Source organism: Chanodichthys erythropterus, chromosome 13 (genome assembly GCF_024489055.1).
Source record: "Chanodichthys erythropterus isolate Z2021 chromosome 13, ASM2448905v1, whole genome shotgun sequence".
In the NCBI taxonomy this organism is placed as follows: Eukaryota; Metazoa; Chordata; class Actinopteri; order Cypriniformes; family Xenocyprididae; genus Chanodichthys; species Chanodichthys erythropterus.
In genome coordinates, this window is record NC_090233.1 from 25,643,146 (window position 1) to 25,656,369 (window position 13,224).

General features: G+C 36.5%; 1 protein-coding gene across 9 annotated transcripts in view; it reads left to right on the top strand.

Annotated features, from left to right (window-relative positions):
• acacb (acetyl-CoA carboxylase beta) overlaps nucleotides 1-13,224 on the top strand; it is a 31,425-nt gene that overhangs the window by 13,926 nt on the left and 4,275 nt on the right. For 4 of the 9 annotated variants that reach the window (XM_067406800.1, XM_067406805.1, XM_067406803.1 and 1 more), the window contains 26 exons: nucleotides 64-153; nucleotides 240-358; nucleotides 666-707; nucleotides 1,949-1,972; nucleotides 2,491-2,634; nucleotides 2,707-2,806; nucleotides 2,966-3,073; nucleotides 3,149-3,205; nucleotides 3,298-3,339; nucleotides 3,422-3,637; nucleotides 5,384-5,539; nucleotides 5,611-5,814; nucleotides 8,139-8,294; nucleotides 8,398-8,520; nucleotides 9,258-9,527; nucleotides 9,663-9,760; nucleotides 9,845-9,965; nucleotides 10,118-10,228; nucleotides 10,376-10,519; nucleotides 11,271-11,391; nucleotides 11,518-11,614; nucleotides 11,720-11,816; nucleotides 11,954-12,089; nucleotides 12,475-12,652; nucleotides 12,736-12,848; nucleotides 12,937-13,091. In XM_067406800.1, coding sequence (XP_067262901.1) covers nucleotides 64-153; nucleotides 240-358; nucleotides 666-707; nucleotides 1,949-1,972; nucleotides 2,491-2,634; nucleotides 2,707-2,806; nucleotides 2,966-3,073; nucleotides 3,149-3,205; nucleotides 3,298-3,339; nucleotides 3,422-3,637; nucleotides 5,384-5,539; nucleotides 5,611-5,814; nucleotides 8,139-8,294; nucleotides 8,398-8,520; nucleotides 9,258-9,527; nucleotides 9,663-9,760; nucleotides 9,845-9,965; nucleotides 10,118-10,228; nucleotides 10,376-10,519; nucleotides 11,271-11,391; nucleotides 11,518-11,614; nucleotides 11,720-11,816; nucleotides 11,954-12,089; nucleotides 12,475-12,652; nucleotides 12,736-12,848; nucleotides 12,937-13,091 — 3,222 coding nt within the window. The other 5 variants (XM_067406807.1, XM_067406801.1, XM_067406802.1 and 2 more) reach the window with 5 other exon arrangements.

Sequence of the window (13,224 nt, forward strand, 5' to 3'; positions counted from 1 at the left end):
AACACTTTCATCTTTTTGATGTTCTAACAAAGGCATAACAAGTCAAAAATTCTGCACCTGCAGAAACTCATCCTTTCTGAGACCTCCATCTTTGACGTCTTGCCCAGTTTCTTCTACCACAACAACCGTGTGGTTTGCATGGCTGCCTTAGAGGTCAGTAAAGCTTGTCTTGTTCTCCCCAAATTGTTTAGTGATATGTGGTCAGGACTTTTCCATGAACTTTCTCTGGAATTTCTCAGGTATACGTACGGAGGGGATATATTGCTTATGAGCTAAACAGCCTTCAGCATCATCAACTGCAGGATGGAACATGTGCAGTAGACTTCCAGTTCATGTTACCATCATCCCACCCAAACAGGTATAGCAGCAGATCTTCATATCCTGAATGGGGTTTATAATTATGTTCCAAATGCTGAAATATCCAATATTTTCCCCATGAATTCAGAGTCAATGGGAGTCTTGTGGCCAACTTTTTTCAAATATTGAAGTTTTGGTATGACCTTCATGAATGGTAGTTCATTGCTGTGGTGCTTAACAGACAACACTGTTTGTGTAATAGATAACAAGAAATTTTAACCTGTATATACAATCCACCTATATTTCCTAGACTGGATATTTCTATAAGATAATTTTTTATTTTGACATTGTTTTCTTTCTTCTGAAAGAGATCCTAACGCCTCAGCGAGCCAGTCCATGCCCAAGCCCACGTAATATGCTCTATATTTATTAGCATCTCCCTAATGAAGTAATATGTAACAGATCCAGTCGTACACACCTAACTTCCCCCCTTTGGGCTAAAGCCTGGTTTGGGTTCTTTTTACTAAGCTATATTGGGAGATAATATTGAACACAGCACTGGGGCAATCAGGTTTCACACCATTTTTTACACTGGGGTGGTTTTAGATTGATCAACTTGCTTTGAAAGAAAAATGTACAAGTGATTAGATTGCAATTATTTTTTACACATTATTGAAGGCTTTATTTAAAGTAGCTACTGAATTATTTAACATCTTTGAAATATGTCGACAAAAAGTCAAAATTGATACTTTCTTACTACACATTCATGGTCTCATTGTCAATGACTGATCAAAAGACTAAAGTAATGTATATTAATCAAAATATAATAATAATAAATATCACAATGGAAGTTAAATGAGTAATTTTTACTTTTTATTTTAATAGTAAAGCTTCAAATATAAAATATTCACAAAATATTTTTAAAAATATTTACAGTTGTATGTAAGTCAAAGCAGATTGGTCAATCACACTGAATCAAATTAACTGGGTTTTCTGTATACGAATAGTATATTAAAGGATTAGTTCACTTTCAAATGAAAATTAGCCCAAGCTTTACTCACCCTCAAGCCATCCTAGGTGTTATATGAAATTTTTCTTTCTGATAAACACTCTCTGAGATATTTTTATAAATATCCTGACGCATTTGAGCTTTATAATAGCAGTGAACGGGACCCATGTGTATGAGCTTCTGAAAGTGCTTCTATCCACATTCATCCATCATAAACATGTACTCCACACAGAAATTATTTAACAAGTTATAAAGTAAAATATCTAGCTTCTGCCACACTGCCTTCTGTATTCAATGTACGAAGAAAGTGTAGAACTCTTGCAGTTCAAACAGTTTACGCTACATCCTACACCTTCCCTATAAAACTTACGGAAAAAGGGTTTAGGGTGAGTAAAGTTTAGGGTAAATTTTCATTAAAGTGAACTAATCCTTAAGGATTGTAGCTTTAAGTGTTTTGTCATTGAATGAAAAGTGATTTCCTTACTGTTACTTTGGTGGCTAATCTGTTTTCATAGAGTTTTTTTCCACTCTAATGGAAAAATATTTCTACTAAGAATGTGTTTTTAACAAAATCACGATAGAAAGACATCCAAAGTTAAAGGGTGGCGATCCCATGCTAACACTCACCTGCTCTCATTTCAGAGGGAGCAGTCCTACTTTGAACAGGTAGAGTACAGCTCCTGCCTGCAACCAGTCAGCCTTGTGTGTGCATTACCACATAGTATGTCTGCAGCAATGCATGCTAGATACATTTACAATATTTAATGACTTGAAGAAATTTGGCCTCAAAGGGACAGTCTTTTTAATTGTGTTATCTGGATTTAATGGTTCACATAATTTGTCAATTTGTTGGGTAATTCGACAAGCCTAAATTGGCCTAAATGTGATTCCAATCAACACAGTCTAAAAATGTGGACTGTGTTTACCAATTCATTCCTGACACTTTGCTGGTTTAATTTAGATGAGCCACATAATCCGATTTCAATCAGACTAAGAATATAGAAGATTGCTTAGTATTTTTTGTATTGAAAATTTTGCTTTTTCCTTCAGCACAAGCAGTGCCATTGGTTTATGCTTGTGTCCATAATTGGCACCCTTAATTCTCTTTTTTTGCCTGTTTGCACTCTCACTCACACACACACACACACACAAAACATACACACTCCATCCTCTCCCCTTCTCAGATTATCTGTTCCTGTGAATGATTCGGGAGAGTTTCAAACAATGCGTCGTCAAGGCAGTGAGCTCTTCCTGGAGGGGGCGCTGTCGCCCCCGTGTCAGAGGATGGGAGCCATGGTCGCCTTCCATAGTTTTGACCACTTCAAAAGGTGCTTATAAATAGAGTGTTTGATTAACAAAACGGGAGATTCAATCTCATCTGTGATTTGATTGTATTGTAGGTGTTTTGATGAAGTGATCTTTCGCTTTGCGGATCCGCTGTGTGAGAGTTCTCTGTTCTCTGATGGCTGTTCCACCTTCTGTGATGGGGAGAGCTGCAAGGTTAGGAGAAACAGACAAGAAAAATTCACCTAAAAAATAAAAATTGTCATCATTTACTTACCCACCTGTACGAGTTGCGTTCTTTTGTGAAACAATTTTTGGTGAACTATTTATTTGTGTATATATGTGTGTGTGTATATATATATATATCTCTTTCAGAACATGAAGGAAAACCCCATACACATCATAAATGTGTCTATCAAACAAGCAGACACTGAAGAGGATGATGCTTTAGTATCAGCTTTCACTGCCTTTGCTCATTCTAAAGTAAGTATTTTAAAGATCGTTGAGATTTTAGCTGTGTGAGCTGGTCATTGACTTGTCTCTTTGTGTTTATTTCAGAAAGCTCTGCTCTATGAATATGGAATCAGAAGAGTGACATTTTTAGTTGCACAAAAGGTAAATGCTCATATACAATTGCAATTGCCTAAATATATAGTCAATTGGGATTGAAAGCGATTGAAATTGTAAATGCCTTTCTTCCCCCTCAGCGGGAGTTCCCAAAGTACTTCACGTTTAGGGCCAGAGATGAAGTAAGTGATTCATCTGTTGATTTGAACATTTAAAAATGTACATTATAGATTAACAGCTGAACATTTTCCTCTTTCTCTCTAGTTCCATGAAGACAGAATCTACCGTAACCTGGAGCCTGCTCTGGCCTTCCAGCTTGAGCTGAATCGTATGCGAAACTTTGATCTTACAGCCGTTCCCTGTGCCCATCACAGGATGCAACTGTACTTGGGTGCAGCTCGCGTGGAAGAGGGGGCAGAAGTCACAGATTATCGCTTCTTTATCAGAGCCATCATTCGCCATTCTGACCTCATCACAAAGGTAACCAATATTCCCAATAGACAGTATTGAATCTTATGTCCTACTTTAATAGAAGTTAAGATATATGTAAAACCTTTGAGGAACTTCACAGACATTTAGTAGATTAGAGAAAGGCAAGGTCTCATTGCACTTACTTTTTATAACTGTGTTTAAACCACAGAATGTGAATGTGGTCTAAATATTTAGATTTGTTTATTTGCCAAACATTTTTATCCAAAGCAGTTTACAGTGCATTCAATTTGTACATGTTATCAGTATGTTTATCACTCTGTTCCCTGAGTATCAAACCTACAATCTTGAAATTGCTAGCACGTTTTACAGTTACACGGCAAGCTGCAGAGACAATTTTCCAGTCGGGGAAATAAATTGGATGGGTAGCTTATCTGTTTTTTAGTTAGTATGTGATTACATTAGCATAACTCGACCATAAATGCATGCTTGATTAACCTTTGGTGTGAATCATAAAATAATGTCTGAACAGAACCATATTACACATACTAGTGCAAAAATACACTACTGTTCAAGAGTACATTTTACTGTTCAAAAGTTTTAAGATTTAAAAAAAGATTTTGACAGAATTCTCTAATGCTCACTAAGGCTGCTTTTATTTGATCAAAAATACAGCAAAAACAATAATATTGGGAAATATTATTACAATTTAAAATAATGGTTTTCTGTTTGAATATAATTTACAATGTAATTTATTCCTGTGATGCAAAACTGAATTTTCAGCAGCTGTTACTCCAGTCTTCAGTGTCACATGATCCTTCAGAAAACATTCTAAAATGCTCATTTTGTTGCTTAACAGACATTTCTTGTTATCTTTTTTGGGGAAAATGTAATGCATTTTATTTTTCAGGATTCTTTTATGAATAGAAAGTTCAAAAGACATTTACAATGTAAATGTCTGTATTGTCACTTTTGATCAATTTAATGCGTAAAAGTATTATAAAAAACTTTTATGAAAATCATACTGTCCCCAAACCTTTTTAACAGTAGTGTATATATTGATGTACGTTGTCTAAAATTGCTTCCAAACTGGCAATAGACCGTGATAATACTAATGCATAGATCTTAAATGTAAAACTTGAAATCCAAAGTTCTTATTTCATATAATAACAAAATATGAAATATGACATGCCAAGTGTAGGTTGTTGATCGGTATTTTTAGGGTATTTTTATGTATGGCCTACTAGGGATGTAACGATAGCCTTATGTCATGATTTGATACATATTGCGATATTGAACTCCTGATATGATATTATTGCGATATCTTAAGACATATGGTAAAAGGTTAACAAAAATTTGGTTTTACATTTGGGGTGGAAATGAATAGGCTGTGACTTGGTGCTGGTAACCCAATGCACAGGACAATGGTGACACAAGAATACAAATATTCATGATTCTGAAGCTGAAAATACAGAAAATACAAATATGCTTGCACTCTCTCATTGACTAAAAATATTTAAAATAATCTAGGCCACTTTTTACTGGTTATATAAGACATTTGGCATTATCTTCATCATTCTATATAGTAGTTCAATGTAGAACTGACATTAAAACTCTATAAACTTGAATTTTTTCCTCACTCAGTAATTTTCATTTTGGGTGAACTATACACAATACATATTGTCACTATCCACGATACATATTGTTGCATTTTTGTATTGTGATATATTGTGACATGATATATTGTTACACCCCTATGGACTACATAAACAGTTTTTTTTTTCACTCTTTCTGCAGGAGGCCTCATTTGAGTACCTGCAGAATGAGGGAGAGAGGCTGTTGCTGGAGGCGATGGATGAGCTGGAGGTGGCCTTCAGTAACACACCCACCCGTACTGACTGCAATCACATCTTCCTCAATTTTGTACCCACTGTTATTATGGACCCTTCAAAGGTTAGATTCAAAAACATAACCACTACAATTGCTCCTGAGCTGAGTTGCTGAGTTGTCTTCTTTTCCTACAGATAGAGGAGTCTGTCCGTTCCATGGTTATGCGGTACGGTAGTCGTTTGTGGAAGTTGCGTGTTCTCCAGGCTGAGCTGAAGATCAACATCCGCCTCACCACCACCGGAGATGTCATTCCCATCCGCCTCTTCCTTACCAATGAGTCCGGCTACTATCTGGACATCAGCCTATACAAGGAGGTCACTGACCTCACCACTGGACAGGTACAACCTACATTCACTGTAGTTCCTAATTAAAGTGCCATTGTTAGGATTATGATTATACCAGATTACACATTTGCATAACACAAAGTGTTTAAGGAAGAATGAATATGTGAAGGATTTAGACTACCATCGAAATGTTTGGGTTCAGTGTTTTTTTTTTTTTTTTTTTTTTTTTTTTTTAAAGGGTTAGTTCACCCAAAAATGAAAATAATGTCATTTATTACTCACCCTCATGCCGTTTCACACCTGTAAGGCCTTCGTTAATCTTCGGAACATAAATTAAGATATTTTTGTTGAAATCCGATGGCTCATTGAGGCCTGCATAGCCAGCACTGACATTTCTTCTCTCAAGATCCATTAATGTACTAAAAACATATTTAAAACCGTTCATGTGAGTACAGTGGTTCAATATTAATATTATAAAGTGACAAGAATATTTTTGGTGCGCCAAATAAACAAAATAATGACTTGTATAGTACTGGCCGATTTCAAAACACTGCTTCAGGAAGCTTTGGAGCGTTATGAATCAACATATCAAATCAGTGGTTCGGAGCGCCAAAGTCGCGTGATTTCAGCAGTTTAGCGGTTTGGCATGCAATCCGAATCATGATTCGATACAAAAGATTCATGACACTCCGAACCTTCCTGAAGCATTGTTTTGAAATCGGCCATCACTAAACAAGTCGTTATTTAGTTTTTTTGACGCAACAAAAATATTCTCGTCACTTTATATTATTAATATTGAACCACTGTACTCACATGAACTGATTTTAAATATGTTTTTAATACATTAATGGATCTTGAGAGAGGAAATGTCATTGCTGGCTATGCAGGCCTCAATGAGCCATCGGATTTCAACTAAAATATCTTAATTTGTGTTCTGAAGATTAACGAAGGTCTTACGGGTGTGGAACGGCATGAGGGTGAGTAATAAATGACAGAATTTTCATTTTTGGGTGAACTAACCCTTTAAGAAATTAAACGTTTTATTCATCAAGGATTAAATGGATCAAAATTGACAGTATAATTAATGTATAATGTTACAAAAGATTTCGACTTCAAAATAAATGGTTTTGATGAAGTTTCTATTTGTCAAAAAATCTTGAAAAGATAAATGTATCACAGTTTCCACATAAATATTAAGCAAAACAACTGTATACTGTATATTTCAACATAATAACGATATGAAGGAGAAGGAAATAAGCATATTTTTGAAGTCTCATAAGTACATAAGTACAAAATGTTCCACAGCACAATGTCCAGAGTTTAGAGGAAAATCAGCTCAGACACAACAGCAGCTGCTTAATAGATCTGTTTATCAATATGCTTTGTACTCTGTATTGTTTTCTCAGCTGCCCATTTTCTTCTCGTCAACATCATTTTCTTTTGAGAGTGCAAGACTAATAAACCACAACACAGGGTCATTAGGTCTAGGTATAAGGCAGCTTACAGAAACAATGGCAAATTCAAAGCCATGCATATGCTTTGATCTCTATATGTCTGTGTTCTAAAATACATCACATTTTCTCTTGTCAACTGAAACTGATTCACTACTGACTGCCACATTAGCTAGACCATCCTAAAAAATTGTTTATTTTGTGTAATATCTGCAAAAAGTAGATAGAAGCTGTACTTGCATGACTGTAAATTAAGAAATTACAAAAACTGTTTCTCTGTCCTCTGAACTAAACTTTGAGGTTAAACAATTCTAGAAGATTAGAACACATTACTACAGACTTTTCTTTTTCATTATAGTAGATTTCTTTGTTAGTATTTGCTTTGTAACAGTACAACAGTGGTCCCATTGTCCACAACAATCTGAATGATATGACTTTTCCAGTTGACGTGATTTATTGAATAAGGATTCAGGATAAGGATTTTAAAAATATTTTGTTCTCATGATTTCTACCTGATTAAGTATTTTACAGCTTGGCATAACTATAAAAATGAATATTCATAAAATGTATAAAAATATCCATGGAGTTATAGGATTTAATACATTTTTCAGGTCTTTTTCAGGGGATTAAAATAAAATGAATTAATCTTAATACATAAAATCATTTTTAATTGTTTTGGCTTATTTTAATGCTTGTTTGATTCATTTTAAGTCATCTTGAGGCCCCTTGGTTAAAAACCACTGCACAATGACAGAAGGGTCTGGGTACCTAGTTGTCACAGCTAGAAAAGAGGGTTTTGAGGTTAATGTCATCCAAGATGCCTGAGCTGTCTTTTTATTACAGTTTACTGTTATTTCACATGACAAAATTAAAAAAAATTCTCTGTTTTATTGTGTCACAGTGTTTGCATGTATTCATGTTCTCCAGATAATGTTCCAGTCATACGGAGACAAACAAGGTCCACTGCACGGCATGCTAATCAACGTACCATATGTCACAAAAGATTTGCTGCAGGCTAAACGCTTCCAAGCTCAAAGCCTTGGCACCACGTACGTCTATGACTTCCCTGAGATGTTCAGACAGGTGCGCTGATTCAGTTAAGATTAAACCAGTTCTCACTGTGATTTTTTTTATGGGACATGTTGTTGGCATGACATTACCCCATTATTCTTTTTTCTCTTGTCAGGCTTTGTTTAAGCTTTGGGGACCAGGAGACAGCTACCCTAAAGACGTGTTGATGTGTAATGAACTGGTCGTGGATTCTCAGGGGAGACTTGTGCAGATGAACAGACTACCAGGAGACAATGAGGTGCATCAAAGAATTCTTACCATTTTCCTTAAGAAATTTTCTCTAAGCCAAGGCATTATGTACACTGTTACTGCAATCCTCAAGCAGAAGGTGAGGGTGACCTGTGATTTAGCCTGGAATCATAAATCACACCATGTTTGTTGATTTAGCCAGAGGAGAACTGGCCTTGTTTCTGTCACCTGATGGAATTTTGGTTCATTTCCAGTATTGCCTTTGGCTTGCTTAGTTGAGGTTTAAAAGACTGCTCAATAGACTATTCAGCAATATTATACATTTATTAAACTAAACTGAATCAGCACTGAACTGACTTGAGCTGAATAATAACACTATATTGTTCTGTAGAGCTGCTTTATAGTCAAATTGATTTTACTTCATAACTAATGAACTTTGCAACATTCATATTGTTATTGAACTAAATTGAATTAATATTGAACTAAATTAAGCTGAATACAACATTAATTCTGTTATTGTCTTGTTTATTACCGTGAAGCTGCTTAGAAGCAATCTAATCTGTATTGAATAAAGCACTATATAAATAAATTTGACTTGACTTATACAGTAATAATTCTCTATGGACCATTTAGGAACACTATTCATCAATTAGACCTAGGGAACATGCTTACGTTTCCATAATTTGGCTTGTAAAAAAAAAAAAAAAAAAAAAATGTAAATGGAAATTCATTTATTAATTTAAATCAACATCAAAGTAAAAGCATTTGTTTGTCCTCCCTTTCTAGGTTGGCATGGTGGCTTTCCGGATGAAGATGAAGACTCCAGAATACCCAGAGGGCCGAGATATCATTGTGATCTGTAATGATATTACCTATATGATTGGCTCTTTTGGGCCCCAAGAGGATCAGCTCTTTTTACGGGCATCTGAGTTAGCCAGAGCAGAGGGGATTCCACGCATCTACATCTCTGCCAATAGTGGAGCTCGTATTGGCCTGGCAGAGGAGATCCGCCACATGTTTCAGGTGGCTTGGATCGACCCTGATGACCCTTATAAGGTGACTGAATGCATCTAAAGGGTTACGGTGTAAAATCAAACCACTGGTTTTCATTTTACAAATCTTGTTTTATGCATTTGTGCTTTGTTTTTCCAGCTTTTGTTTAAAGACAATTCCTCTGTTTTGCCCCTGCAGGGTTTTAAGTATCTGTATCTGACTCCTCAGGACTACACTCGCATCAGTGCCTCTAATTCTGTCCACTGTCACCATGTAGAGGAGGGAGGCGAGTCCAGGTAAGCCTACTGGTTTATGCACAGAAAGACCTATACCAAAAAAAACTCTCTCTTCGGCTCTTATGTGTTCAAATAATGTCTCAGGTACATCATCACAGACATCATAGGGAAGGAAGAGGGTCTTGGAGTGGAGAATCTGAGGGGTTCAGGCACCATAGCTGGGGAAACTTCTCAGGCTTATAAGGAAGTCATCACCATCAGCATGGTGAGACTTAACATCTACTCATAATTATCATAAGACATTTTACAGTATGCCAGGAATGAAACACCAATGTTTATTGTTGTTGGTGCAATATATCATTTTGGATCTATGGTTTGGACATCTAGTAACCATTTAAGTGTTAATTTTTCCTATAGGTCACATGTCGTGCCATAGGAATTGGTGCATATCTGGTACGTCTAGGACAAAGAGTAATTCAAGTGGAAAACTCCCATATCATCCTGACTGGGGCTGGGGCACTAAACAAGGTGTGGAATTTCACATCTGCAGTCACACCTCACACTCTACAGTGTCATATTTATGTGGGCTATGTTTCCTTTATTCTTAAGGATTGATGAAGCCACTTCAGTGATTTAAGTCTTAAATTCTTTAATTCTGAATGCATTTTTCTGTAGGTGCTGGGTCGTGAAGTCTACACCTCCAATAACCAGCTGGGAGGGGTTCAGATCATGCACAACAATGGAGTGACGCACACAATTGTGCCAGATGACTTTGAAGGGGTGCTCACTATACTACAGTGGCTATCATACATGCCAAAGGTAGACTGTTCTTAAACATGTCCAGGTCATATTTATTCCCAAAATAAAAAAGAAAAAGATTATAATTCACAATAATAAGCAAATGAAGCTTATTTGACATTTTTTTAATAACATTCAGGCATTTATCCCCCAAGTTCTCGTTACTGTAATTTGTAATTGTAACTGAAATTCGAATTTAAGTTTGTTAGTTTGTGATTATCATTATTCAAAATGATGATTTTTATATTCATAAAGTATTGAATGTCATTGTGCCAGTTTTTTTTTTTTTTTTTTTTTTTCAAATTAAATCAGCATAAATGGGCACAAAATCTACCATAATATACACTGCCATTCAAAAGTCAAATATTTAGCAAGGATGGCAAAGATTTATTTTGCCATCACAGGAATAAATTGCATTTTAAAATATATTAAAATAGAAAACGTTTTTTTAATTGTAAAAATATTTCACAATATTAATGTTTTACTGTATTTTTGATCAAATCTATTTAATTTTAATGGTAGAAATGTTACAGTGTCACAAAAATGGCTTTTTGTGACTTTTTATGCCAATAAATAAATCTATATAATATATATGTTTAGAATTTAAAGTGAAAAATGACCCAGTTATGATCTTGACAGCTATAAGTAGTTTAGGTTTGATTAGTCCAAAAGACAAAAGGGCAGAGAATATATTTTGTATTGACTGTCATAGCATGTTTTTTGTTAGATTTATTAACCTCAAGCTCTACTGGTGTTTGCTGTTATAATTTAGAGCAATCGAAGTCCGGTCCCTATCATGCCTCCTACTGATCCAGTGGAGAGAGAGATCGATTTTGTTCCCACAAAAGCTCCCTATGACCCTCGTTGGCTGCTTTGTGGACGACCCCATCCCAGTAAGAATCAAGTTATCCACACAAACGGTTACATACATTTCAACACATACTCTGGACCTGTCTGCATGGGAGCTCGGGTTGATACTTCAAACTCAGCCTTTCTTTCTTTGGAATTTGTGTTGATAGCTGTGAAAGGAGCATGGCAGAGTGGATTTTTCGACCATGGTACGTTTATGGAGGTGATGGCTACCTGGGCACAGACAGTGGTGGTAGGCCGAGCCAGGTAAGAACCAGAACATCAAGCGAAGATGTCAAATGTCAAACAAACAAACAAACATTTGATGTAACTGAATATTCTGAGCTGAGCGAGACTGTGAATGTCATACAGGCTTGGTGGGATTCCTCTTGGGGTCATTGCCGTGGAGACCCGCACAGTTGAGGTTGCCATTCCAGCAGATCCAGCCAACTTGGACTCAGAGGCCAAGGTAAGAGTCCTAACTGATGTTTTAGGCCCAGACTGTGACATCTCTCTGGAATTTTTGCAAAGCACTGATTGTGTTTGCTTTTAGTATGTCTCATTCATTGTTTTCAGTATTGACATAAAGTGTTCTTTCTGTCCCAGATCCTTCAGCAGGCCGGTCAAGTGTGGTTCCCAGATTCTGCGTATAAAACTGCACAGGCTATTGAGGATTTCAACAGGGAGAAACTTCCACTTATGGTGTTTGCCAACTGGAGAGGCTTCTCTGGAGGCATGAAAGGTATATACTGTAGCTGGTTTTCATGTTTTAGTTTGCATTTTAATGTGCATGACCATTCACGAGTTTGAGGTCAGTAAGATTTTTTTGTTTTTGAAAGAAATACAGCAAGGATGCCTTAAATTGATCAAAAGTGACATTGATGGATCAAAAGACTTTTAAATTGTTACAAAAAAATCTATTAAAATTTCTATTCATCAGAGAATCCTGAAAATAAAAATGTTTCTTGAGTACCAAATCAGCATTAGAATAAAGTATCATGTGAATTGTATTAATATTGCACAATAGTACAATTTTTACTGTATTTTTGATCAAATAAATGCTTCCTTGGTGAGCATAAGAGACTTCTTTAAAAAATTTGAACATTATTGATTGCTCTGTATGTCAGATATGTATGACCAGGTGCTTAAGTTTGGTTCTTACATCGTGGATGCCCTGCGAGAGTTCAGCCAGCCTGTACTGGTCTACATCCCTCCTCATGCTGAGCTGAGAGGAGGATCATGGGTCGTTATCGACCCCACTATAAACCTTCAACACATGGAGCTCTATGCAGATCGAGAGAGCAGGTGAGCATGTCAATACAGCTTCCCTTAAGCACTCTAAAGTCTTTCTGCCCACTGATCTCATTTGATTCCTGTCTCCTCTCCAGAGGGGGTGTTCTGGAGGCCGAGGGAACTGTGGAGATAAAGTTCAGAAAGAAAGACCTGCTAAAGACAATGCGAAGGACTGATTCTGTGTATTCTAACCTGGCTGAGCAGCTAGGTACAGCAATTAATCACACACGTTTTCTCGATGGCTCTGGGAATATCTACTTTCTGTGACACACGGTTTACTGTTGTACTCCACGTAGGCAAGGCGGAGTTATCAAGCCAGGAGCATAAAGACCTGGAGGCCAAACTGAAGTCTAGAGAGGAGTTCCTTCTTCCCATCTACCACCAGGTGGCAGTGCAGTTTGTGGACCTTCATGACACTCCTGGAAGGATGCAGGAAAAGGGTGTCATCATGGTATAAACATAAGAAAGGCAAATATTAGGCACTTAAGGCTCCATATGTCACTGTACACCCTTTTATGAAGACATTTTTTCCCCATAGCTTCGGATCATATCAAAGACACATGCAAGAAATATAGTGGCCATTC